The following is a 24,027-nucleotide window of genomic DNA, read 5'->3' on the forward strand; positions in this document are numbered from 1 at the left end:
TCAGTCCTTAAACCTAAATGAAACTTATAAATGGACACCAAGACTCTGGATTTCTGCCTTAGCGAATATTAAGATGGAGGAAGTGGCGATTGAGTTTGAAAACGAATCAGTCGTGTTGCACTGAATCAATGAAGGTGAAGTTTGTTCCATTTCCGTATTACGACGTTGGTGAAGAAACAAAATGATGCAGTTTGAGTTTGTTTACATTTAAATCTTGTGCCAGTATGTCTGGCTCGAGAGGTATCGCAGATCATAAACAATTTGGATTTGTCCATAAGTTATTAAGTATTTTGAAACATTCGATCAGTATCCCACTGGAGTGACGTTTCTCTAGCGATAGCATGCATAGAAATAAAAGCGTATAAGGTTTGATGCGCAATGTAGAGATCATCTCTGTTAACCTATGTGAAACGTCTACTATAGTCTATGTCTTTCGCATAGCGGGGAGACCAACACTATACCGCATATGGTGAGGTCTGTCTAAACTGTTGGATAATGGTAGTGATATATATATATATATATGTGTTTTTGAATGAAAAAATCCTTTTAATGAAGGCCACCGTTTTTTTTGGGTTTTCGCTGCATCAATGCACAGCTCAAAGAATATGAGAGAGAGAGAGAGAGAGAGAGAGAGAGAGAGAGAGAGAGAGAGAGAGAGAGAGAGAGAGAGAGAGAGAGAGAGAGAGAGACTTATTAAGGCGGCGTCACACTGGTCATATTTCTCCCAACATGTTGCTCGTTTTTGTCGGCGGTTGGGCAAAATGAACAACCACCAACAAGATTTGGCGGATCGGGAAGGAAGGACAACGGCTGGTTGGTTGGTTGGTTGTGAGAAATCGGGGTCAAATGACATTCGTGCTATTAGCTGTAAATGTAAATTGAAAATCAATCATCGTACATATTTACTCAAATTGTCAACTGTAAAACTCCAAAAACCGACGTACAGTCGACGATAGAGAGTAGTGTCACGGTTTTCAGAATGTTTAGCCTGGTGGCGGTATCTGGGAACTATACCACGGTGGCGCATTCACTGGTGATGTTAGTGACGCGTATCAGTGTGTACAGTGTGTGTATGACCGTGAAATTATAATACTGTATAATATTATATCATATTATAATATAATGTAGTTAGAAATATACCAGATTACATGAATTCAATTTAGAAATGCGATAATGAATGTCTTTTACATGATGATGATGATGACGACGAGGTAAAACATCACGAACAGTCTGAAACACTTTTTCTTATTAAACTTTGAAACTACCGCGTGCAATGCTGTCCTTCACAGAGGCAGGCAGTGACTAATGATCCTTACCATCAAACAGCAAATAGGCTTGAGGGTCTGTTTAACTCGCAGCCTTAATTCCCGTCACTATAAAGCCTCAAAGACAATTCAGATCATCAAAAATCTAAAATCATTTCTCCGTGAAGATTACGTAATATCTAAGTATAAATACGTGTGTGTGTGTGTGTGTGTGTGTTGAGTGCGAGCGCGGAAAAGCCCGCGGTCGACGACGCCATCATGTGAACGTTTATAGCCTATTATTACGTATAATTTTTTTGATAAAGAACAAGATCTCGGCTGTCAGGGATTTATTTTTTAAGTTAAAAGGCATAACAATCTCCCTTAATAAGTGCAGTATATTTTTAAATGTATCATAGTTTGATAAACAACTTAGAATTGCTCTTGACTAAATTTGACCGAAACTAAAAGCTCGTGTCAAAATGTAGCGACAGAGCCTAAAGAAAAAATATTTATTAAGCGTTAGCGACGGGCACTTTTGATAAATAACTATCTTAAAATTATGGAGAGTGCACCTGTGACCACCGATCACCACAACAGTACGATTTCGATAGGATATAATAATTTTCATGTCGCGTGGAGGGTTTGCCAGATGTCGCTTTCTGAACGAAACTTACTGGACAGTGTGACACTACTCTCTATAGCCGACTGTACCTTCCTCCTTTTCCTAGTCGTCGTTCTCTCGTTATCATCCTCCTCTTTTTTTTTTCATCATTTCCCTCCTTCTTTTGCCCTTGTTGTCACCCTCTTTAATGCCCTTGTCCTCGTCCTCTTAGTTTGCTCTCTTCCTCCTGTTATTTTGTCCGCACCCTCCTTGTCCTTGCCCTCACAGCTCTCACTTTTTTTTCTTTCCTTTCTTTCCCTTTGTCCTTGTTGTCGTTGTTGCTATCATTCTCCTTATCCACGTCCTTGTTTTTCACTTAGTTCTATCCCCCCCCCTCCTCCTCCTCCTCTTCCTCTTCCTCTTCCTCTTCCTCTTCAATTAAGTCTTTCCAGTGTTATTTGCTGCAGCCCTACACCTCTTCCTTCTCTTTTCTTCCTCTTTCCGCCTCCCTTTCAGCTCTTTGTGCAGTCGTCTCCCGCTTCTTCGTGTCTTTGTGTGTGGTAACAATATCTCTCAAAAAACTCTGAATTGGGAACGTGGAAGTCGATTCGTTGAGAGAGAGAGAGAGAGAGAGAGAGAGAGAGAGAGAGAGAGAGAGAGAGAGAGAGAGTTTATTCGTCAAACCTTTCATCTCGGGAAATATTTAAGTTGTTATGCATTCCTGACGTTCCAATTGGTCTGTCCGCACTGCACTAGGGCGTGTAATGCCCATCAACACTAGAATCCTAATTTCCTCAACTTCAGGGGGCAGAGGCGTGACAGCTATTTTTAACGCCTAGTTCTAAAGAGAATTTGACAGTGATTGCCATAAAAATGTAAGATAATAAAGACATGTCCATAAGACGTAATTTATATGTACCTGGACACAATGAAGCTATAGTTATCACATTATAAAGTTAAACTTTCATTACGTAAATGATTATTCTGCAAATAAGTATGAACAGTATAGCAATGGACCTGCGATATTATCGTTTTCAAATCAACTCAACCCACCTAAACACCATGGATCTCATTGTTACGTCAAATTTGTGATGCTATTGAATTTTAAAAAAAATCACCACCTTCTGTCAGACGTACACATTTACTATACCCGAAATGGGGCGTGACTCAGTCTTTAAAGTGCTGGTTATTAAACTCAGCAGTTGTCCAAGTTTCGGGTGATGTATGGTACATTTTCTTGGTGCTGATAGCAGTGTGGTACACGATATGTGCTATCAGATTAATGTAATTTTGGTTTTGGTGTCCCGGTGATAATATCGCACCAGAGGCAGGAATTAGGGAACAGAATTTTTCCTATCTGGATTTGCTGATGAATGTTAGGTATATTTAAATTTAAGCATAAATCGAGTAATACATAAGAATATTAATAAAAAGATGGTCAATATCCTTGTGCTGATGGAAATAACATTTTCGAAAAAAAACTTCCAATAATTTTAACATTTTATCCAATTCTACGTCCATAAAATGAATCTGTAAATCATTTTGATAATGTTAATATAAACAAAACACCCTGCATATGCGCTTCAACGTTGCCCTATATGGGAAAGATTTTTCTTGCTAAAATTAAAAATAAATATATAACTGTCTGGTATGTACACCCCAAATGCAAACAGTCCAATTGATCATGCATTCCACTGCCTAGGTTGTTTCTGTTCATGGGCAATGGGCAAGCAAACGGCAGATAATCCAGTGGGAATGACGACTAGTCTCATATAAAATAGTCAGTATACTTTGAGTCAGACAATCAGTATTATTTTTTAAACCTTTAATCATCGTAGAGGAGAATGGAAAGAAAAATAAAAGGAAAATTCAAACTGATATTATCACCGTCAAGTTACTTTAGGCAGCCCCGTGTGCAGCCTTCAACTTACCTTAATTGACAGTTTATCAGGGGCGCCTCCACCTGTGACGTCACTCGCTGAGCCATAAAGGCGAATTTTCTCCTCCGTGTTTTGTATGAGTCTGGGCGGGCCCCGAGTGCACGGTGCTTCTCCACTGCCTCCTCGGGACCCTGAGGCTGGGGGTGGGAGGAATGGGAGAGATGCGAGTGCCGGCCATTAAGGTTGACGCGCTTGCCTCTCTGTGTCGTGTCTTCGGGTCTTCGGCCGGGGATCTTCATGGGTTTAATTGGGTTTATTTCGTATGCTCGCCTAGCTTCGCCTGCCTCTTTATCTTATTTCACGTTTTCTTTTCCGAATATTTATTGATTACTGAAGCTACTCTCCATCATATTTTTTTATTTGATTTTTTTTAGCGTTGAAATTTATTTAGAGAATGTTTATATACACCGTAAGTTTATTTTAATTAAGGAAATTAAGTGAACGGGATCTACACATCTCACTCACTACAACCTTAGTTTTTATTCTTGATTTTATAAGATGGTACATCAAAGCACAAATGCACAATCATGGCTTATTAAACAGATCGAAGGAAGGACAACACCACAGTACGACTTTTCAGCTGCTGCGTCAGTCTCCTCACAGCCTCTCCTCCCACAGCTGCAGTGCTGCGGCGTGAACAACTACACCGACTTCCAGCAGGCGACGCTGTGGCAGAACAACAAGTCGAGCAACGCCGTGGTGCCCGAGGCGTGCTGCAAGCTGGAGGGCGACCCACGGAACTTCCTGCCCGAGGATCCGTCGTGCCCCTCGCGACCCAGCCAGGAGAACTCGTACTACCTCACAGTGGGTATCTCCTCCGGTGCTTGTTGGGGCTCATTCTGAAGTGACCTTGAGCTGAAACCATCTGTGTTCCACTCTCATGTAGACTAGATAGTATGTAGGTAATCATGGTGACGGAGCAAGACGCATGTCCTCTTGCTATTTTTTTTATCTGAAGTAGATGGTTCTGATTTGTCGTATTAATACATTTCTTTTCCTGCGGGTAACCTTATCAGATTTTATCCATTAAGCAGGTCATCTGTGCCACACGTCCCTTCTGCCAGCACGTCTTTACTATGAAAATTGCGCCACTGTGTACGAGGGAAACGTTCCAACAATTGCATGTCACAGCAAGTTGTAATCAATATACACTTCCATAAAATCTGTGTCACTTGTTCGTTAACTTCCAGTACAGAGTTCATTAAATGTGCAAATTTATTGTCAAAGTCTTATATGAGAATCCTCCCTTATTGCGCCGGGTTGAGAGAGGAAAATCAATTGATGTAATTTGAAATATTGGTTTTCTAAATGTGTGTACCGACCGTCGCCGGGAGACGCCACAGTTTGCTATGCTTTAATAAAGACTTTGGAACACACTTCGACCTGCTGCGGGGGCGGCATTGGCCGCCTCTCCCTCCTTTTTGTGTATGGCGCGGCTCGCGTGTCGCCGATAACTCTGGTGCGTTGCGAATCTGTTGTCAACTGCCATTGTATTCCGTCCCACTGGGGCGACACATCCGCCATGATGCAATATATTTAATTACTTGCGGCGGGGTTTTCACAACTATTTTAACCTGTTTTGTTAAGTATCAATCTATTCAAATACCAACATCGATAAAAATGACAAGTGCTCTACCGTTGTAGCAAGCAACGTTCCGCATCTTACATGTGTTTAAACCACGTTATGTAACTTTTAATAGTCTGGCAAGCTGCTAACCCCGTCTATGTGTCCTCCAACCCCCCGACCACCACCAACAAGCACCTCGCTGGGCTTAACAATTAATTTCAGCACAATATTCGTGGCCTATTTTTTTTCTGACTCGTGTGTGTATGTAGCTCTCATGTTTCCCTGGTAGTTTCCATGATAGTCACAATGCCCACATGTTTTTCCCTCACGCGCGTGTTACTCACCTAGATTCCATCTTGTTCCCGTGTTCCCCATGTTATCCACGTTAGCACCGTGTTATTCTTTTGAGTCCGTGTTATCCCCTAGCCACAATTATATCCAGAGCCCTGTACGTAGTTTGTTCCGGTTTACGAATGTTAGCATCGTTGTCCCCATGTTGACATTTGTTAGTATCATAGGCCCCATCTTACTCACTGTGAGCCTGTTAACCCTTGTGTTGCCCCAGGGAGAGGGTGGGACTCGGGGTTCGTCCATGCCGTCAAGAGTCGACCCCAAGTTTAGATGAGTGATGACCTTCCTCTGTCCCTCTTCTCACAACTGATATAGTTTTTCATCCTCTTTACCTCGATGACGTGCTCTATTTACGTTAACTTTGGAAATAAGTCGCTCTCCATCCTTTAATGTAAATACATCATTGGCCAATCGACAAGGAAGCCACGCCCCCTCTCCATCCCAGGCAACCTGTGTTTAGTGGATGCTGGGGAAGGTGAATTCCTAGGAATGGTTGCTGGGCTGTCTTGGCCACACTTCGTATCGAAGTTCACGTGAACCAAGTATGCCAGTTTCTCTCACGGACGCCGGCGCTGCACTAACCACCACGACTCTTACTTTCCAGCTTAGCCAACGAGGTGATGTATGTGATGTGTCCATATATATGCATTATTTCTCTCTCCTCTTTCTTGTCACGACTTGAGCCTAACGCTGGGGCGGCGGTGTTCTTGCAGGGGTGCCTCAGCAGGTTACATGAGAACACCTTCTACTACCTGACTCCTATGTTGTCTGTCGCCATCTGTCTGGGGACGCTCCAGCTTATCCTCATCACGCTCTCGTTTTACATGTGTAGAGCCATTAGCAAGGCTCTCAAGTAAGGGCGAGCATCTTGGGCTGCATGACTCTCCCTGCCATGGTGTGCTTTGGGGCGCCGCCGCATGAATTTCTAGAATGCATTTCATACCTTTTTGTTTTGTTTTCTTTCTCTTAAAAGTGCATGATCGACTACATTTTTTTTCTCCTCCCCCCCCTATTCTCTCTCTCTCTCTCTCTCTCTCTCTCTCTCTCTCTCTCTCTCTCTCTCTCTCTCTCTCTCTCTCTCTCTCTCTCTCTCTCTCTCTCTCTCTCTCTCTCTCTCTCTCTCTCTCTCTCTCTCTCTCTCTCTCTCTCTCTCTCTCTCTCTCTCTCTCTCTCTCTCTCTCTCTCTCTCTCTCTCTCTCTCTCTCTCTCTCTCTCTCTCTCTCTCTCTCTCTCTCTCTCTCTCTCTCTCTCACAGAAGTGCATGGTTGAGTTCATGTCATTGTCATGTCAGCCTCATCATGTTTATGCACCTAACGTGATTAACATGTATAGTTCTCCCTGCTTTCCATCCATGCAAATTATTTTCTCCACTTTCTTTTATTCATGTTTTGAAGCATTCTTCCCTGTCCCCGCTACCCTTCATTGTTTCCCCTACAATTTAGCATCACTTGAGAAGTCATATATTTTCTTTCAATTTCGTGCATATAATTTATCTAAAACTTTCAATCACCACTTTCACTTTTTTCCAAATTAGCTTTTCATCTCTCTAAGTTTTGCACAATTTTCACATAAAAATCTAATTTCCTTCATACCTGTCTGGATTGCAGATTGTTTCGTGATGATACCCACGGAATCATCACTCACAAATATAAATCGATTAAGTGCCACAAATTTTCTGGTTTGTGTGTGATGAGGGGCACGGGCAGGGGATGTTTGATGTATAGTGTTTTTGGTGCTCCCTCAAGTGGCATGGAAATTGATTTGTTTGTCGATTTATTGATGATTTTATGCAGAAACCTAAAACAGTTTACACCACAAAAAGAAATAAAAGCATGAACGGGGAGACACGACCAATTTAACAAAGGGGCGGACACTCCCTGTGACTGAGGCATCACATAGGTACACTTGTCGATGTTGGTGAGGAAAGAACACACACACACACACACACACACACACACACACACACACACACACACACACACACACACACACACACATATCAAGAACAATTACAACATTGCCGAAACATTGAGAATTAAATTGGAGGGAGTAAAACTAGAAGCACTCCACTCCCACCCCACTCCTTTCCCCTTCCCCCGTCTTTCATTTTACCCCCCACCCCTCCACCACAACACCCCGGATTCCACCCCCCCTACAGACTAGGCAATTGTACCATGCATGTTCTGGGAGGCTGATGTTGTTTGTTGCCTTTAAATCTTCTCTGTTTGTGCCTCCTCGCTGTGGACAGCCTAAGACTCTGACCCCACACTGCCTACTCTGACGGACCCCACAGTTAATGCATTTTGCATTTTTTCTATTGTTTAGACCTGGAATGTTTATTGTGTTTTATTATCATTTTCAGCACCAGTATATTTTATGAATTTTACTTTACTTTGTTTCCATTTTCAGTTTTGAATAAATGATTTGCTTTTGTTGTATAAGATAGCCAAGTACGTATATTAGTAAAATTAGCTTCATTTCGGTCGGTGTCTATATCTGGACTCCTGTTTTGGGTTTATGGTGAAGATGATGTTTAACTAAGCCAGAGAGTGGCTGAGAGACACACGATGGATGGCATGTGTCAGGACTAGGAAATGTAAAGTGTGTGAAATAAAACTGTGACAAACAAAAGGAAAATAGGATGCCAGATATTGCAGTCATTATTGGAGATTTATTGTATACCAACTTTGAGATTATTCTTTGAATAACCTCCTCATGTTCCATCATAATTGCTCTTGGGTTATAGTAGTCAGTGCTCACGAGGTTCTTACTGATATCAGGTCTGAGCAGAGTGGTGAGGACGGCCGACTCATGGACATTCAGTTTCTGTGGAAGTCCCCTAGGTCAGTATGACGAATAATGAAGGTTGGGTGCAGGATTAAAAAATATCGCCTGTGACGAATGTTCTCTTGATCCTGATGGGTGCTGAGCCCCAGGCCCAGGCCAAGGCCTTCCCCTTCCTTAGCCCCCTCCACCTTCCATGATGCCAGTGCACTGGTGAACAGCCCTCAGGAGGCAAGTGTTAGTTGACTGGAATTCTTATTGGCCAGCCAACATGTAATGAGTGACGATGGGGAAGGCTGCGGCAAAGGTCGATGGCCCAACCTTTGTGATTCATCATACGAGTCCTAATATTGCTATTTCAGCTGGAGTTGAAAAACAATAGGCAGGTCATAGAGCTTCTATTACCATGATGTAATTTCCAAGTTAGTCGTCTTGATTTAGTATTCTTCACCGTTACATAGTGTTTACCAAATCATTTTAGTAGTTTTACCTTCAGCTCACAACAGATGGCAAATTATGTTAAGCACAAAGATTCAACATATAAAGTATGTGCCATATGGTAGGTCAAAGAACATATAAATGTAGAATGCATACATATTTTTTCTTCCCTTCATCAATATTTTTAAAGAACTTCTTGTAGTATTTGCAGAAGTAGGTTAAAAATAACACTGGTCAACATTTACTCTTTAGAGGAAAATCTAATGCTTCTGCCTTCTACTACTAGAGAGCCTACCCCTGACCCGCCTCCTTCCGCAGGGTTGCTACGGTAGACTGATGCAGTGGATCGAGAACCACACCAACGTGCTCATGGGGATCGGGATCGGGGTGGGCATCACTCAATTGCTGGGACTCTGTTTTGCCTTTTGCCTGTGTTCCGCCTTGGGCCGCAAGGTCAAGTGACGCCAGGAGGAGCAGCAGCAGCAGCAGGACCAAGAGCTCCGCACATACAGACACCATCACCAACAACGCCCCAGCCCACCGCGACTAGAAAAGTGAACGAGTTTTGGCATCAGTACGAGAAGAAAAAAGTAATGCAATGGAGTTTTGACCACAACTTTAGCATAGCTGAAACCATATCAGTGAAACAAGACAATATTTATGGGGTACATGTATATCGTATTGTATTTTTTTGCTCCCCCTTTACACCATTTAAAACAGCCCATTAGATGTAATTCAATTCATCACACAGTAGTAGCAAAATCAGTTTATTGTGGGATGCCAATGATCAGTCTTTTTTTTATGCCAACCCACCAACAAACATACATATCTTAGAAATGAGTAATATGGTCACCTGATTTCAGGCTGTCCAGAGAAGCAAGCCCTCCACTTGTTACAACTCCTATTTTTGTTTGTTATGTCTTGTTTAAGTTTTGTGTCTCAGTGTGTACCAATGACTTTACCTCTCCTGTGTCAGGCGAATGTGTCATATTTTATTATTACTTAGTATTGGTTAATTTGTTACAATATCAGTAGGCAAAAATGTAAAAAAAACTTATCAAGCCAGTAGTTTATCTTAAGTTCAGGAGGTGCTTACCTGCTCACGCCATTACCTGCCTGCCTGTCACGGGGGAGCGGGGCGCCCGGCGGCCGGTGCCTGCCCTGCCTCCTGCCCCACCACAGAGCAGCGCCTCCGTAGCCTCCTTGCTACTCTGGGCCGCCACACAGCTCGTTGACAGTACACCAGACTTCCAGCCAAACAAATCGTTATGTGACCCATATTTTCACAAAGCTGATCTGACATTCTATTATATGTGTGTATATGTGGTTCTCTGATGTCTTGAATTTCGAGGAAAATGACTGTGTAAATAGTAATTCATTATAGCTTTATGGGATTATAATTTTCTTATGAAAGGATAAGATATTTTGAGAGTTTCTATGTAAATAAACTAACAGTTACATCTCGGAAAAACGGTGTTCACATATGATGTCTCTCAGTTGGCAGAGAATACCTGTGCATCTTACATGCTGCATTTACTATGATGTCTCACCGTGTCCTACCTCTTGGATGCCAATATGTTATGTCCTGTGTTGTCTTATTTGGGCGTGAAACGAGCGAGTTTTTGAAGAGGCATTCAAGAGTTTATGTATTTGGAGATGAATGTGTCAAGAGCATAACGTTGTTGTTCGGCATCTGTTGTGTGCCATCTGTAAGGCTAATGTTAGGTGTTGAAACTGTCCAGCTATTGGGCACAATGACAGGAAGCAGGACGAGGGAACTTTATGGGGTTGACAAAGATGCTTCATAACCTGGGGCTCTGAATCTTAACTGGAAGAAAAGTCTACACTGGGGTGTTGAACAAACCAGAGGTAAATTATATATTCATGATGAGATGATGGTATATATATTGAAAACATTAGATTAAGAAATATTTTTGAGAGTATTCGAATATATTATGATTAACATTGTTATAATAAATATTCTATATGTGATAAAGTATTCTAGGGTAGCATGAAAATTCCTTAGCATAGGCCAATTAAAAATTTGTATATTCCTCTCTTAAGTAACTAAAACGTGTGTAAGACTGAACGTCTGTGATGAAAAGCTTTGCATTATGCTGAGCAAAAGATTTCAGCCAAATGTCGCCAAAACAAAGCTACTTTTGTTTCAGTGGAATGCTCAGTGGCCGGCCGGGAGTGTTGTGTGACTGTTGACTTGTTTCGGGGGCGTCGTGTCCCCACCTTGCTTTCCTCCACTACACACACACACACACACACACACACACACACACACACACACACACACACACATTCTCTCTCTCTCTTTCTCTCTCTCTCTCTCTCTCTCTCTCTCTCTCTCTCTCTCTCTCTCTCTTTTGCTGGGTCACTTCCCTGACCCTTTTCTGCTCACACTCTCACAAAATGACTCCTGCTGGCTCGATCATCATACACACTTTTGGGTCATTAGTCTTAAGCGTACCTCGAGTTGCCGGGGTGTCACGAGGGAGAAGAAACTTTGTCCGCCGAGTACTTCTATGTTGTTCAATACATGTGAGTGAGAAAGTGTCTTGGCCAGGGCTGGCATCTTCCAGGCAGGGAGAAAGAAGAGGTATGGGAAGCCGGCAGCGGCCCCGCTGCGGCCTCGTCTTCCTGAGCAGTGTGTGTGCGTGTTTGCGTCATCTTGGGTTCGCTGTGTAAGTAGTATTCCGCGTTCGTTTCGTTACATTGTGTTGTTCATTGAGCTTCATGTGATGTCATTTAAAGTAATAATTGTTCAAGATTGCCTCCCTTTTCAGAAATGTTTCATTGGGAAACTGCTTGAAATTTGTATTCCTTAATTGTGTGTGTGTGTGTGTGTGTGTGTGTGTGTGTGTGAATATGAGTTCTTCCATCATTAATAACACAATGAGGGACTTTCTAAGCTGAATTTTGGTGGAGGGTAACACTATCTGGTTCTCCAGCGTTAAGCAGACAGATATGTATCTTCGTTCCTTCTCTAAAATGGCTCTGAGGTTCCATGAAATTTCAATCAAATAATAATTATAAGAAAATTCGTATGAAACTAAAGCAGAGAAGAAAGTATTGTTCACTTGGCTTTATTTTCTTTCAAAAGGAAGCCATTATAGGAAGTTTCTGGCAATCCCAATATCTGCTTGCCCTTTGTCTTCTGTGGACGGCTTGGCCTTGTAAACAGAGCTCTTCAATCAGGGTTACCAAGTACGTACCAACATTTATTCTAAATATAATTTCGCCAAAGGACGAAGATGACAGTTACAACATGCACTTATGTAAATCACTAGAATGGTCACATATCACTGAAAGCCTGACTTCACTTACATTTGTATCCATTTATGAAGAGGGCGAGCATAAATTGGGGTTGTCAAGGTTTTCTTACATTGGCTTTGTTTGGGACAGTGCTGCCCCTTACTCATACGGAGCTCGGAAAGTCCCTCACTAGTAAGCTGTCAGCGGTGTTCGTGGGGAGGCTGTCCTACTCTTTGAGGCAGGTGTCAGGCCCTGAAAATCCTTCCTGCAGCAGGCAACACTGAGAGGCATAAGTCTTGCTCGTGCACTGCACCTCCCCACGACCCACCGCCATCCTCCCGCCGACGCGTCAGCAGTGGTCGGCTGGCCACCACCAGGAGTATTATTTGAATATTTGAAGGTATTTACGTGTGATTCCGATCTACTGAAGGCATTGTCATATTTGATAACTTGCTTAACTGTTGATTATATGTGGTTAGATGTTCTAATGTATTCAGATATCTTTGATAATAAAATGGTTAATTGTAAATATTTATTTGTTACGCTCCAGTATTCGGCGCCATTTAAATCAAAAACATCGAAATTCCGACGAAACGCAATAAGTTTGGTATTTATCTAGTTTTACACCCGTCGCACACCAGAGTTTGACACAGTTTTATTAACTTTTCGTCGCATTGTCGTACTAGTCGTCGATTTTTATGACCATTTCAACGGAAATAGGTAAACGGGGGATGGGGGGCGGGAATTCGTTAAGGGACGAAGCCCTCCATATTTAGAGGTAATAGAAGGCCTAGTAATATTAAAATAAGGGGGTCGAGTTGGGGCGAAGTCCCTCTTCTGTTTTGAGGTGATGTTAGGGTGGGTTAGATTTTTAAGTTTAATTATTTGCAATAAATTCTTGATACGCTTCCAATATGGCAGCCCATCCGGCGGCTAAACTCCTACAGCGGCAGAGTGCGCCATCGCCATGGTTTTGTGATAGTCTTAGTGCTTATTTTCCTCGTGTCTGCGTACTCTGAGGGCGAAACTTATGTTTCTGGTGAGTGTGATGTACTTGCTATCAATTTGGGTCATTTTTTCGTGGATTCCCCTTTTGGAGACGGGAATGGGGTTAAGAAATTCGGTTAACTAGTAATCTCCACGAGGAAGGGATAGCAGATTGATTGAAAAACATAAAAAAACATCAGAAATAAAGTTTCGTACGCCTTTAAGACGTGAACTTATAGATATTTACCATATGGTTTATAAATCTCGGCCAGCAGTGTTTAACGAAGGATAACACGTAGCATCTCACCATATTTTCCCTAACCAAGAGGCGAGAAGGGAGTGAAGCTCATTCTTATCATCACTGATGCATTTTATGGTTAAGAATCAGCGTGAGGTTCCTTCTTCGCTGTTACTCGCCTTAAATCACACTCTTTGTGCTTATCACACCACCAGTTGTACTCGTTAGCTTACAGTACACACTTCATTACCCTTAATCTGTGTTCTATTAAACAACCTCACCGACTCCAAACCTCCCTTCCTTCTCTTATTCTCCTTCTCCACGTCCGTCTTCGCTGTTTCCATAATTCCCTCATGCGTTTCATTCTTCAACACAAGTTCTTCCTCTCTTATTATTTAATTTCTTGTTTCCACTCGGGGTTCTGTCCTCCTTTAACACCCCCAACAACCCCCTCTTCATACCCGTCCTTTATTAGGCTTCATGTTCCTATAACCAAAGGTGACTTCCTGGCCTTCTTGTTCCCCAGCTTCTCCCTCCATTTATCCCTAGTTCCCTTCCCCTTCTTTCCCCACTCCCTCCTTACAACAAAGGAGACAGCTCACTATACCCTATATCTTCTCTTGTCTACCCCCCAATCTTTTTTTTGATTATGTGATGGCCGAAGACGTGTGTGTGCCGGTGAATGTGTTTGTGGGGGTGGGGACCAATTAGTCCAGTAACTATCAAAGCCGAGGAAGGTTTCGAAGCGTATGATGCTGTTCCCAGAAACATAAATGTTGATGTTCGTGAGTTCACTTAATTTGCAGTGAGTCAATATGTTCAGTACTACTTAAACCCACACGAGGGTGGTGAGGTACACGCGGAAACGCGTCCTGAGGCTTTTGATTAGATAGTGTCCATACGTCAGGCAAGCGAACCATGAACGAAGATTAATGAATCAACCGGAACATTACTGCCATACTTAGGTCGGTAGTTAAAATAAATTATGTATTTTATTATTGATCATGGCTGTGCTGTATCAGAACGTAACTGATAATATTGCAGAAAATCTAATAATTACACTTGAAAGGGTGCAATAACTTGTTTTAACACGCCATCCAAGTGACTAAACAAGGAAACGAGTTAATAGTGGAGAGAGAGAGAGAGAGAGAGAGAGAGAGAGAGAGAGAGAGAGAGAGAGTGCGCCCCAGGCTTCCAGTTCCTCCTGTCTGCCTCATGCATTCCCAGTCACTCCACTGATTTTTGTTCCTTCCAGCCTTCTCCGAGCACACCTGCTAGTTATTCCTTCCCTCCAAATATCCTTTCACGCCAGGATTCTTATTGCGGCTGCTCTCGTCCGTCCCTCACATACATCTGTTTATCCACCTCTGCCCCCTGGATTATGTCTGCTTACCCAAAGCCATCGAGAGGGGGCCATGGCTTACCCCTTTCTCTCTCTCTCTCTCTCTCTCTCTCCACTGCTACCTCGTTACCTTGTTTATTCAGTTTATTGATGGGCGTGTCAACTGGTTATTTCATCATTTAAAGTACAATTATTAGGTTCCTTGTAATTTATCTTATTTATTTTCCAACATGAATGATCCCCTTCACCTCTTATCGCCTGACTATCTCACCATGACACCCCTCTACCTACCTCCCTCCCTCTTATTGTTCTACACATTCCACTCTGCCCCTTCTTCCCTCCCTGTTCATCACTCGTTATTATAGTTAATTATACATAGCCATGGCTGCTGATGTTCCGACGAAAGATATTATGTTGAAACTAGATTTTCTCCATCCAAGGGGCAAGAGGAGGGATTGGAAGCCAACGTGACTTTGGGAGCAGCGTGGGCGGAACCTGTGTGTGTGTGTGTGTGTGTGAGAGGGTGGGGCTGGTCTGACGACTACGTAGTGTCAGATGATGACTCAGATGATCCGAGAAAGGATTCGAAGCACATGAAGCTTCTCCTAGAAACTCTACTGTTATTTATCGTGACTTCATCTGTTTTGTCTTGAATGAGTCATTACTCTGTGCTTCTCAAACATGCACAAAGGTCCTTAAATGTACACCATCGAGTGCGCACAAAAGCAACGCATCCTGTGGCTCTTTGATTCGCTGGTGCTCATTTGTTCAGCACCGAACTATCATTTAATTAACCCGTGCTGAACTCTGGACGCCAGTCAGTTTCTTACTTTGCCTATTTTATAATGCTAAAGTGATGGCAATGGTGTCTATATATCAAACCGAACGTATGGGAGGAGGAAATGAGAGGGGAGTTTATGGCATGACCTGCTCCCCCTCGACCAATGAGGGAGCGGCGGACATCGATGACGTAGTCGTGTGACGTCATCAGCTTTGATAATGCCCGTGAGCGCTCACACTCTCGGTGAGTGTTCAGGCACGTGGACACGACCCTCTCAGTTGAGTATTTGCATTGTGTCATTGGAACTATCGCTTAGCCTCACGAAGTCCAGGTTACCTCGGAAGGAACGGTGTCCCTTGTAGCAAGGCGGCGGTGCCCGTGCCTCCGCCAGGGCCACGCAGCATCCAAGGTAGTTATTTATCAGCCGGCTCCATGGGGTTTCTTCGCTGTAACTATTTTTCACGTCGTTTCCGCTTACGGCACCACAAGTTGTACTCATATCCTCTCCCTTATTCAGGTTCTACTCTCCTTAAACAGTCTCATCGTCTCCAAACCTCTTATTCACTCCCTCTCCCATCCTCCTACTCCATGTCTACCTTCGCGGTTTCTATAATTTCTTCATGTTTTTCACTCCACAATTTTTCCCATTCATAGTACATAATTTCTGACTTTCATTAAGGGTTCTGTCCTCCCCAAAGCACCCCCAGCCACCTCCTAACCTCTTCACGCCTCCACTCCAGTTCCTGTTCGACTACCCTGCCTCCTCGTTCGTCAAGCTTTTCCCTCGCTTTATCCCTAGTTCCCTTCTCTTCCTTCCCTTACATCCTTTTTGATGATTATTCCCTCTTCCTCTTCTTCTCCTTCCCCCCTTCTTGCTTTAAATGTATGATGGCCAGAGGTGTGTGTGTGTGTGTAGAAGGGGTTTGGGGGAGGCTAGCCAGTGGAGCGACTAACAAAGCCGAGGAAGGATTCGAAGCGCATGAAACTACTTCCAGAAATGTTAGTGTGTGTGACTTTGCTGACTTTGTCTGTAACGAGTCACTTTGTCATGTATACATATACTTCTCAAACCAGCATAAATGTAATAAGAGACACACCGGCATCGCGTCCTGTTGCTCTTGATTCGATAGTGCTCATACGTCAGGCAAGCAAACCGTGAGCGAACGATTCATGAATCAACCTGATCATTTTGAATGGTGCAATAACTTGTTTTAACTCGGCAATCATCAGCGACTGAACAAGGGAACGAGGTAGTCGTGGGTAGAGAGAGAGAGAGAGAGAGAGAGAGATTGTGTGTGTTCCCAACCTCCCAGCTCTTACTCATTTTCCTCATACATTACCCGCCTTTTCTCTTCATCCACTCTCCACTTACAAATGGTACACTCCAGCCTCCTCCTAACTAACACATCTTCCCTCCACCCCAATCATCACCGTGCCACTTTCCCTCCACTTGTTCCCTACAACCTTATTATTTTTCATTTTATTTAGCCTACTCTGACGCCATCGTTCTTTTTGCTCTTCTCCGTCCCTCACACACATATTCCTCCCCCTCCCCGCTCCTGGGTTATGTATGCTTCTCTCTCTCTCTCTCTCTCTCTCTCTCTCTCTCTCTCTCTCTCCACTCGTTCCCTTGTTCATTCAGTTTAATGATGGCAATGTCAAACTGGTTATTTCATCATTTACAGTATAAATATTAGGTTTATTGTAATTTATCCACTTTATTTGCCAACAGGTTGATCCCATAGCCTGAGTATCTCACCAGACACCCCTACACCCCCCACACACACCTATTTTTTTACAATTTCCCTTCTCGCTGTTCCGCTCTGTTCTCCCCACCTGCTTATCACCCATTTGTCACCCGAGTAATGAGGATTATATTGTTTGTTCAGTAGTTGTGAATTGTGGAACATGATTTCTTATTTGGTGCATAGTTTAAAGGGACAGTTGTCGGTGCATATTGAAGATCAAGAGGGACAGTGGCTGGTGCACAGGGTAAGGGAAAGCTGTTTGTGTACAGTGCAGAGGAACAGTCGTTGGTTGGAGAAAAGTTTACTGTGACAGTTGTAGGTGGGAACTTTCCTTTGTTAGTACCAAGGTCTATAAGAGAGGGTGAGTAGGTGCCGGTAATGAGTGTGTCAGAAAGAGGATTGATAGGATTATTTAAGATGTGCAGCCATCTTCGGGGCGCCTTCATATTCATATAATGTAGACGTTTGGTGACTTGCTCGTTTTCATTTATATTTTATAACATAATTATTATAATGCACCATGCATCTAGAATACCTCAGATGAGATTAGTACGTTGGGTTCGCTATTTTTCGATCTCCATCCCTGTGTTCGCATTCACGTAGGGAACACCTTGCTACAGAAAACTTTGTATTTTCTTATCCGTGTAAAAGGGCAGTCGAAGGAATTCAAAGCTTTTGGCATGATTTTATTTAAAGGCACCTGAGGCGGTGTGTGGCGGGCTGGGAAAGATTAGGGAGTGGTGGGAACCGTGGGATGTTTATTATATGTGTAAGCATCTTGTGAAAAGTAATAGATTTTAATTTTGGAAACGTAGATGAATAAGTATATTAATCGCTTATGTGTGCAGATGGTTATTACAAGTTTACAACACAAAGTAGAAAGCATTTGGCAAACGCTGGAAAATCGTAGCCTATTGGTATTCTGTTTTAGTTGGCCATTAAACGTTGGAAGTTTCTTTGGAAAGACATTTTCATTGTAGTAGAAAGGGGAATCTTAACTGTGTGTGTGTGTGTGTGTGTGTGTGTGTGTATTTACCTATTTGTATTTACCTATTTGTAGTCTATAGGGTCCGAGCTAAGCTCTAATAGTCCCGTCTCCATATCTACATTCATCCAGCCTTTCCCTCATTTGATGGACACTGCTCGCCTCCACCACCTCTTCTCGCAAGCTGTTCCATGTGTTAACACTGTGTGTGTGTGTGTGTGTGTGATACTAATTTGCCATGGTCCAATCAAGCATTACCCCCCCCCCCATATATATATATATATATAGATATATATATATTATCAACAGAAGAACTTACCGGAAAGCGGAGACGTATATGATGAACAATAGGCCTAGCGTTGTCACGAACATCCTTTATTTGTTGACGTTTCGACTCCTTCCTGAGTCATCGTCAGGACTAGAAATGGACAAAATATATCGATAAAAGCAATACAAGCAATGTGCATGAACATACAAGACACTACACATTAAAATTTAAATTGAGTACAGTTTGATTATGGATAGTCTCTTAAAAGAAAACGGTGTTACAACAGAAAGCTGCATAGAAGAGGCGTAACTTAACAATAAAGCAAATACCGGGAAAAAGATTACAAAAACGTAAACAAACCTTTAAAAACACGCTAATGGTATGGAAGATTCCTGTGTGCAGAGTGAGGGCTGCAGTCGTTAAATGAGAAGGGACTCCTCCATTAAGCGTGACATGGTGTGTGAGGAGTTGTACAAAACAGTAAAATCTTTGTTATATATAGGGTGATCCGAATCATGACTGTGTGTTCGAATAGTGGAGTGGGTTGGTTTGGCGAGTCGATTATTGGTCCGGTATGAGACTCCCTTGTGCTCGGAGATCCTGGTGATGAGCTGGCGTTTGGTTTGACCAACATAAGTAGCATTACAGCTACTACACTTGTATAGATACACCACCGAGGATCTCACAGCACATGGAATCACACCTGTTTTTGACTGTGGTTTGAATATGATTCGCAGAGATATTTGTGGGTAAAATTCTTGCATTAGACGTTGTACTTTCTTCCTCAGAGTTAAGCTTCGTTTACCGAGATATGGAATGGGAAAATATAACACAGCCCGATGGACACTTGTGATGGCCTTGGGAGGAATTTTAACTTTACCTAACTGAACACCAATATATTTATCAATAAAGCTGGAAGGGAAACTATTGTCTTTGAGTAGTCCCCTCAAGAACTGGAATTCGTTATGTAGGTTAAAAGTTAAAAATGTAGGTTAATTAAAATACAATGGTTTCCCTTCTTCTTCTTATTATTATTTTTCTTCTTCACACTGCATATTATTATTATTATTATTATTATTATTATTATTATTATTATTATTATTATTATTATTATTATTATTATTATTATTATTATTATTATGACGCACCAGACATGGAGTGAAAGTCGTAATAATTGATGATTACTGATTTTAAATGAATAATATCAGTAATAGTAGTATATTCGAATCTTTTAACGTGGGTAATAATAAAGAAATAATAATATACGAGGTAATAGGTAAGCATTATTTTTTTATTGCTGACTACAAAGACACTGGTTAAGATTCGTTTCAGGTCCGTGCCAGTATCTCATTACCTACCTTATGAAACATCAGTATCCCTTCATATATCTTTTCTACAAACCTTCAACAGTCATGGAAACGCTTTGAAAATCCAATTCATGGACTTTTTTTTTACTCCTGCAAATAGGGGATAATGTTTACGAAAGCGCGTCGCCTCCTCTGGTGCTGGCCGCGGCGACGCTGCAGCCGCCGCAGCCGTAAAATAGCTCGCAGAGGGTTTAGGGTCGGGGAGCATATTTAAACTACTCCAACCGAACTTTACGACCTACTAACGGGGAGGCTGCGCCCCCCTCGACCCCCTCTTCTAACCAGGGGGGACCCCCCCCCCCACATGTATATGTGACTTATTTCAGCGAGGAGGTATTTCTCGCAACACCGGCTGCACCGTCGCCAGAGGAGGCGACGCGCTCTCGTAAACATTATCCCCTATTTTCAAGAGTAAAAAAAAAGTCCTTGAATTGGATTTTCAAAGCGTTTCCATGGCTGTTGAAGCTTTGTAGAAAAGATATATGAAGGGATACTGATGTTTCATAAGGTAGGTAATGAGATACTGGCACGGACCTAAAACGAATCTTAACCAGTGTGGTTAAGATTCGTTTGTTTTGTCTGACATAAATCTGTGGTTTTCAAAGTAATCAGGTATTGTGGTGGCTGGTATTGCATATGAAAGTAATAGTAATAGTTGACAAAAAAAATGATATTCATTGGTAAAATTAAAATCGTAATGAAAATATTGATGATGATGATGGTAATAATAGCAATAATGAAGATCATGGTATACTTTGATCTTTCACTATAGTAATACAAATCTTGTAAAAAATCGAAGCGCAAGGAGATTGACACACACACACACACACACACACACACACACACACACACACACACACACAAGAGGCTGCAGATATATCTTTCCTGCGCTTAAAAAAAGTGAAATAGATTAACCATCTGTCACCTTGTTTTTTCTAATATGACATTTTATTTTACTCGCTTTCATCCGTTAAAATAATACCTCCAATATTTTATTCCTATTTGTATTAAATGAACTGCTTTCTTTACATTGCGCTTTTTGTTTTGCGACCTGTTAGTTCATGATCCAGGAATATTTCATCGTGCTGCCTATGTTTATGTCTTACTTGTGTTATTGACTTTTTAAACCATTTATTCTTTTTATGATAGCCGCAAAACGGGTAAAAGGAAGAGGCAAGGTTTGAAAAGTGTGGGAATTAGATGAGGTTTGTGGATGTAAATATTAGTTGTACAAAAGGCAGACACTGAAATAAAGTAGGTAATTAATTTTCCTCACCTCTTATGATTTATTCTTCCTTGTGTATAGTGGTTTAACTTATTTTCTTACGTTGGTTTTAACGTTGCTAAACGAAACAGTTAAAAAGCGTACCGAAATAAATAGAGATGGAGATAGATAGCTAGATACTGGGGGAGAGAGAGAGAGAGAGAGAGAGAGAGAGAGAGAGAGAGAGATGAATAGAGAAAATATATAAAGGAAAAGTATAGTTTAGACGCATTTGTCGTTGTTTTGACGGGTCGGAAGATGAAGGTTACATGTTTTCTGTGCCTGTAGTATACATTTGATAAAATTACGCTTCACCGCTTCCACTCACTTCATATTAAGCTCCCAGACTTCACCGCTTCCACTCAGGAAATATCACATTTAAAGCAATCTTGTGGGGCCCTGGAATATTAATAATTTCATGCACGATATATTAAGTAAGTTTGATAAAATGTGACACTTTTTCTCTTTTGACTTCCCAATATTTGCCTCACGTAAGAAAATTCACCCTCCGTCGCGGCCTCCTTATTGCATTCCTCCTCTACGGCCTCAGAGAAATCCGTGACGCGATTTTGGGAGAGCTCTGCACGACTCCTGTTTTCTTTTATGGGCTTGATGAAATCCTCTGACTCTGACTCTTCTTGATAAGTTTAACTTAGTATACCTCGGCGTGGCATCCTTCCAGCGGGGTTTCGTTGCCTACATATTCCAAGCAGTCTGGAGTTCCTTAATAACGTCACAAGGACGATCTGGCTGTGCTTTGTAGTGCAGTGTTCCTTTCAGCGCCAAATATTGCAAGGGGGCGGCGAGCAAATTTGACTTTCCAGGGCAGTACAACGTGATCCGTTTCTCTACGCTAAAAGTTGTATGAAGGTGGAGACAGACAAACTTGCAGGCTAAGAATTACTGAGCAGAGAGCCGAGGAGATCGAGGCGCGCATTCCCCCGGGAAGAGTAACGGGAGGAGTAAATTTGCCCCCAACTTGGAGAATAGAAAAATGCCAGCCAGGGACGCGCGGCCATGCAAATGTGTGGCCCCAAAGTGTTTGCGGGATGCACTGTCGGCCGCGCAGCTGCACGCCAAACACCACCCAACTGCAGCCCGTGGTTGTGGTAGTGGGGAGGATGGTGGTGGTAGTGGTGATGATGGTGGTGGTGATGCCGGCTGTGATAGTCGTCTCTGTGGTGGTGTAGGTGGTGGTGATGGTGGTGGTGGTGGTTATGTTGGTGGTTATGGTGGTGGTGGTGATGATACTGGCTGTGGTGATGGTGGGGTGGTGCTGGTGGTAGTGATAATGGTGGTGGTGTCTATGGTGGTGGTTGTGGCGGCGTTGTCTGCCATAGTGAAGATGGTGGTGGCTGTAGCTGTAGTTTATTAACTTTAACCACATTGTATGTACTATCTATAAAGCGCAAAAGGCTCACTATATGCCTCTAGGTCTCTAGGGTAACGGTGCATGGCCAAGCATAAGAAAATATAAGTATCAATAGTTAGCCGTGACTGAGGTGGTCGTGGTCGTGGTGGTGGTTTCGGTGGTGGTGGTGGAAGGCAGGGTATGGATGTGTGGGTGAGTGGACCTTCAAGGCGGAGTTATCTTTCCTCCGCCTGACTTCACTTTCCGTGGTTTAAACCGATCAGCATTATGGTGTCTCCCTTTCTTTATCCTATTTTCTTATGCTGCTTTTGGCTTTCGTTTTTGGGTTGTCAGTTTCATGACAGCTTTCTTTTTGTACACTTTGTCATGTTAACCTTGCCGCATTTATGAGTCCAAGTGTCTCGGCTCGACATACGTGCCTCATCCTGAGCTGCAGTCTTTGTCCAAGATCTTGGTCTTTCTCGCTGCCTTGTGTGGCGTGCACGTCCTTCACCGCTCGCTGCTCATAATCAAGTGCGCCTACATGCCTTCTGTTCAGTCTGCCTGCTCTGCGAAGTAATGGACCTCCTCGTGCTGTCTGCGCTCACGTTCCAGTATCAGCATTTCAGCAACTTTGGACATGTGCGAGGTGTGTGTGTGTGTGTGTGTGTGTGTGTGTGTGTGTGTGTGTGTGTGTGTGTGTGTGTGTGTGTGTGTGTGTGTGTGTATAAATAAATAAATAAATATAAAAAAAAATATATATATATATATATATATATATATATATATATATATATATATGTATATATATATATATCTATATATATATATATATATATATATATATATATATATATACATATATATATATATATATATATATATATATATATATATATATATATATATATATATATATATATATATATATATATAATTTTTTTTTTTTCAAAAGAAATCGGTTTCCACTTATAAATTAATGTTAAGCGAATTTTCTCAACAGTGCATTAAGAAATTTGTCATCAGTGTCAGTTATATTTTTACTGTGCCATTTCTTGACATAATTGCACAACAATCACGTAATTCATATTTACTGTATTGCTGCTAGACGTTTTGTTAGATAACCTGTTTATTACTTGTTTACTTGCAAGTATATTTTCATTGTAATATGTACACTTTCTTTATCTACGTCTCTTTCGGTCTCTCCATTACCACCAGCGGGCGATGATGGTGGCTGCGGTCACTGCTGGTGTGTGGTGGGTGCTTGCAGGATGGGGGGGGGGTTATGGACACTTGTGATGATGGTGGTGGGTGGTATAGTGTGTTGGTCATGGCGGGGTGTTTAGGGTTGCCACTACTTCCATAGGATGGGAGAGAAAGCAGTTACATTTTTGGCAACACAAAAATTGCAGCAAAAATTGGTAAAATAAAAAAAAATCAAGAGGTCAGGGTGAGTGGATGGGGGTGGTAGTCACTACTGTTGTGGCTGCGTGATGTGTTGGTC

The 24,027-nt window shown here is 42.2% G+C and overlaps 1 protein-coding gene across 2 annotated transcripts; it reads left to right on the forward strand.

The window, feature by feature from the left end:
* Positions 1 to 4,271: 4,271 nt before the first annotated feature.
* On the forward strand, positions 4,272 to 12,721 carry LOC126998926 (CD151 antigen-like). 2 transcript variants are annotated; one of them, XM_050861186.1, is made up of 3 exons: positions 4,272 to 4,592; positions 6,420 to 6,559; positions 9,247 to 12,721. In XM_050861186.1, exons 1-3 carry the CDS (start codon positions 4,287 to 4,289, stop codon positions 9,263 to 9,265), a joined length of 465 nt encoding a protein of 154 aa, XP_050717143.1. In that variant the 5' UTR covers positions 4,272 to 4,286; the 3' UTR covers positions 9,266 to 12,721. The 2 variants fall into 2 exon arrangements, with proteins under 2 accessions (XP_050717143.1, XP_050717145.1); XM_050861188.1 differs by lacking the exon at positions 6,420 to 6,559.
* The last annotated feature ends 11,306 nt before the right edge of the window (positions 12,722 to 24,027 follow it).

Source organism: Eriocheir sinensis, chromosome 15 (genome assembly GCF_024679095.1).
Source record: "Eriocheir sinensis breed Jianghai 21 chromosome 15, ASM2467909v1, whole genome shotgun sequence".
Classification (NCBI taxonomy): Eukaryota; Metazoa; Arthropoda; class Malacostraca; order Decapoda; family Varunidae; genus Eriocheir; species Eriocheir sinensis.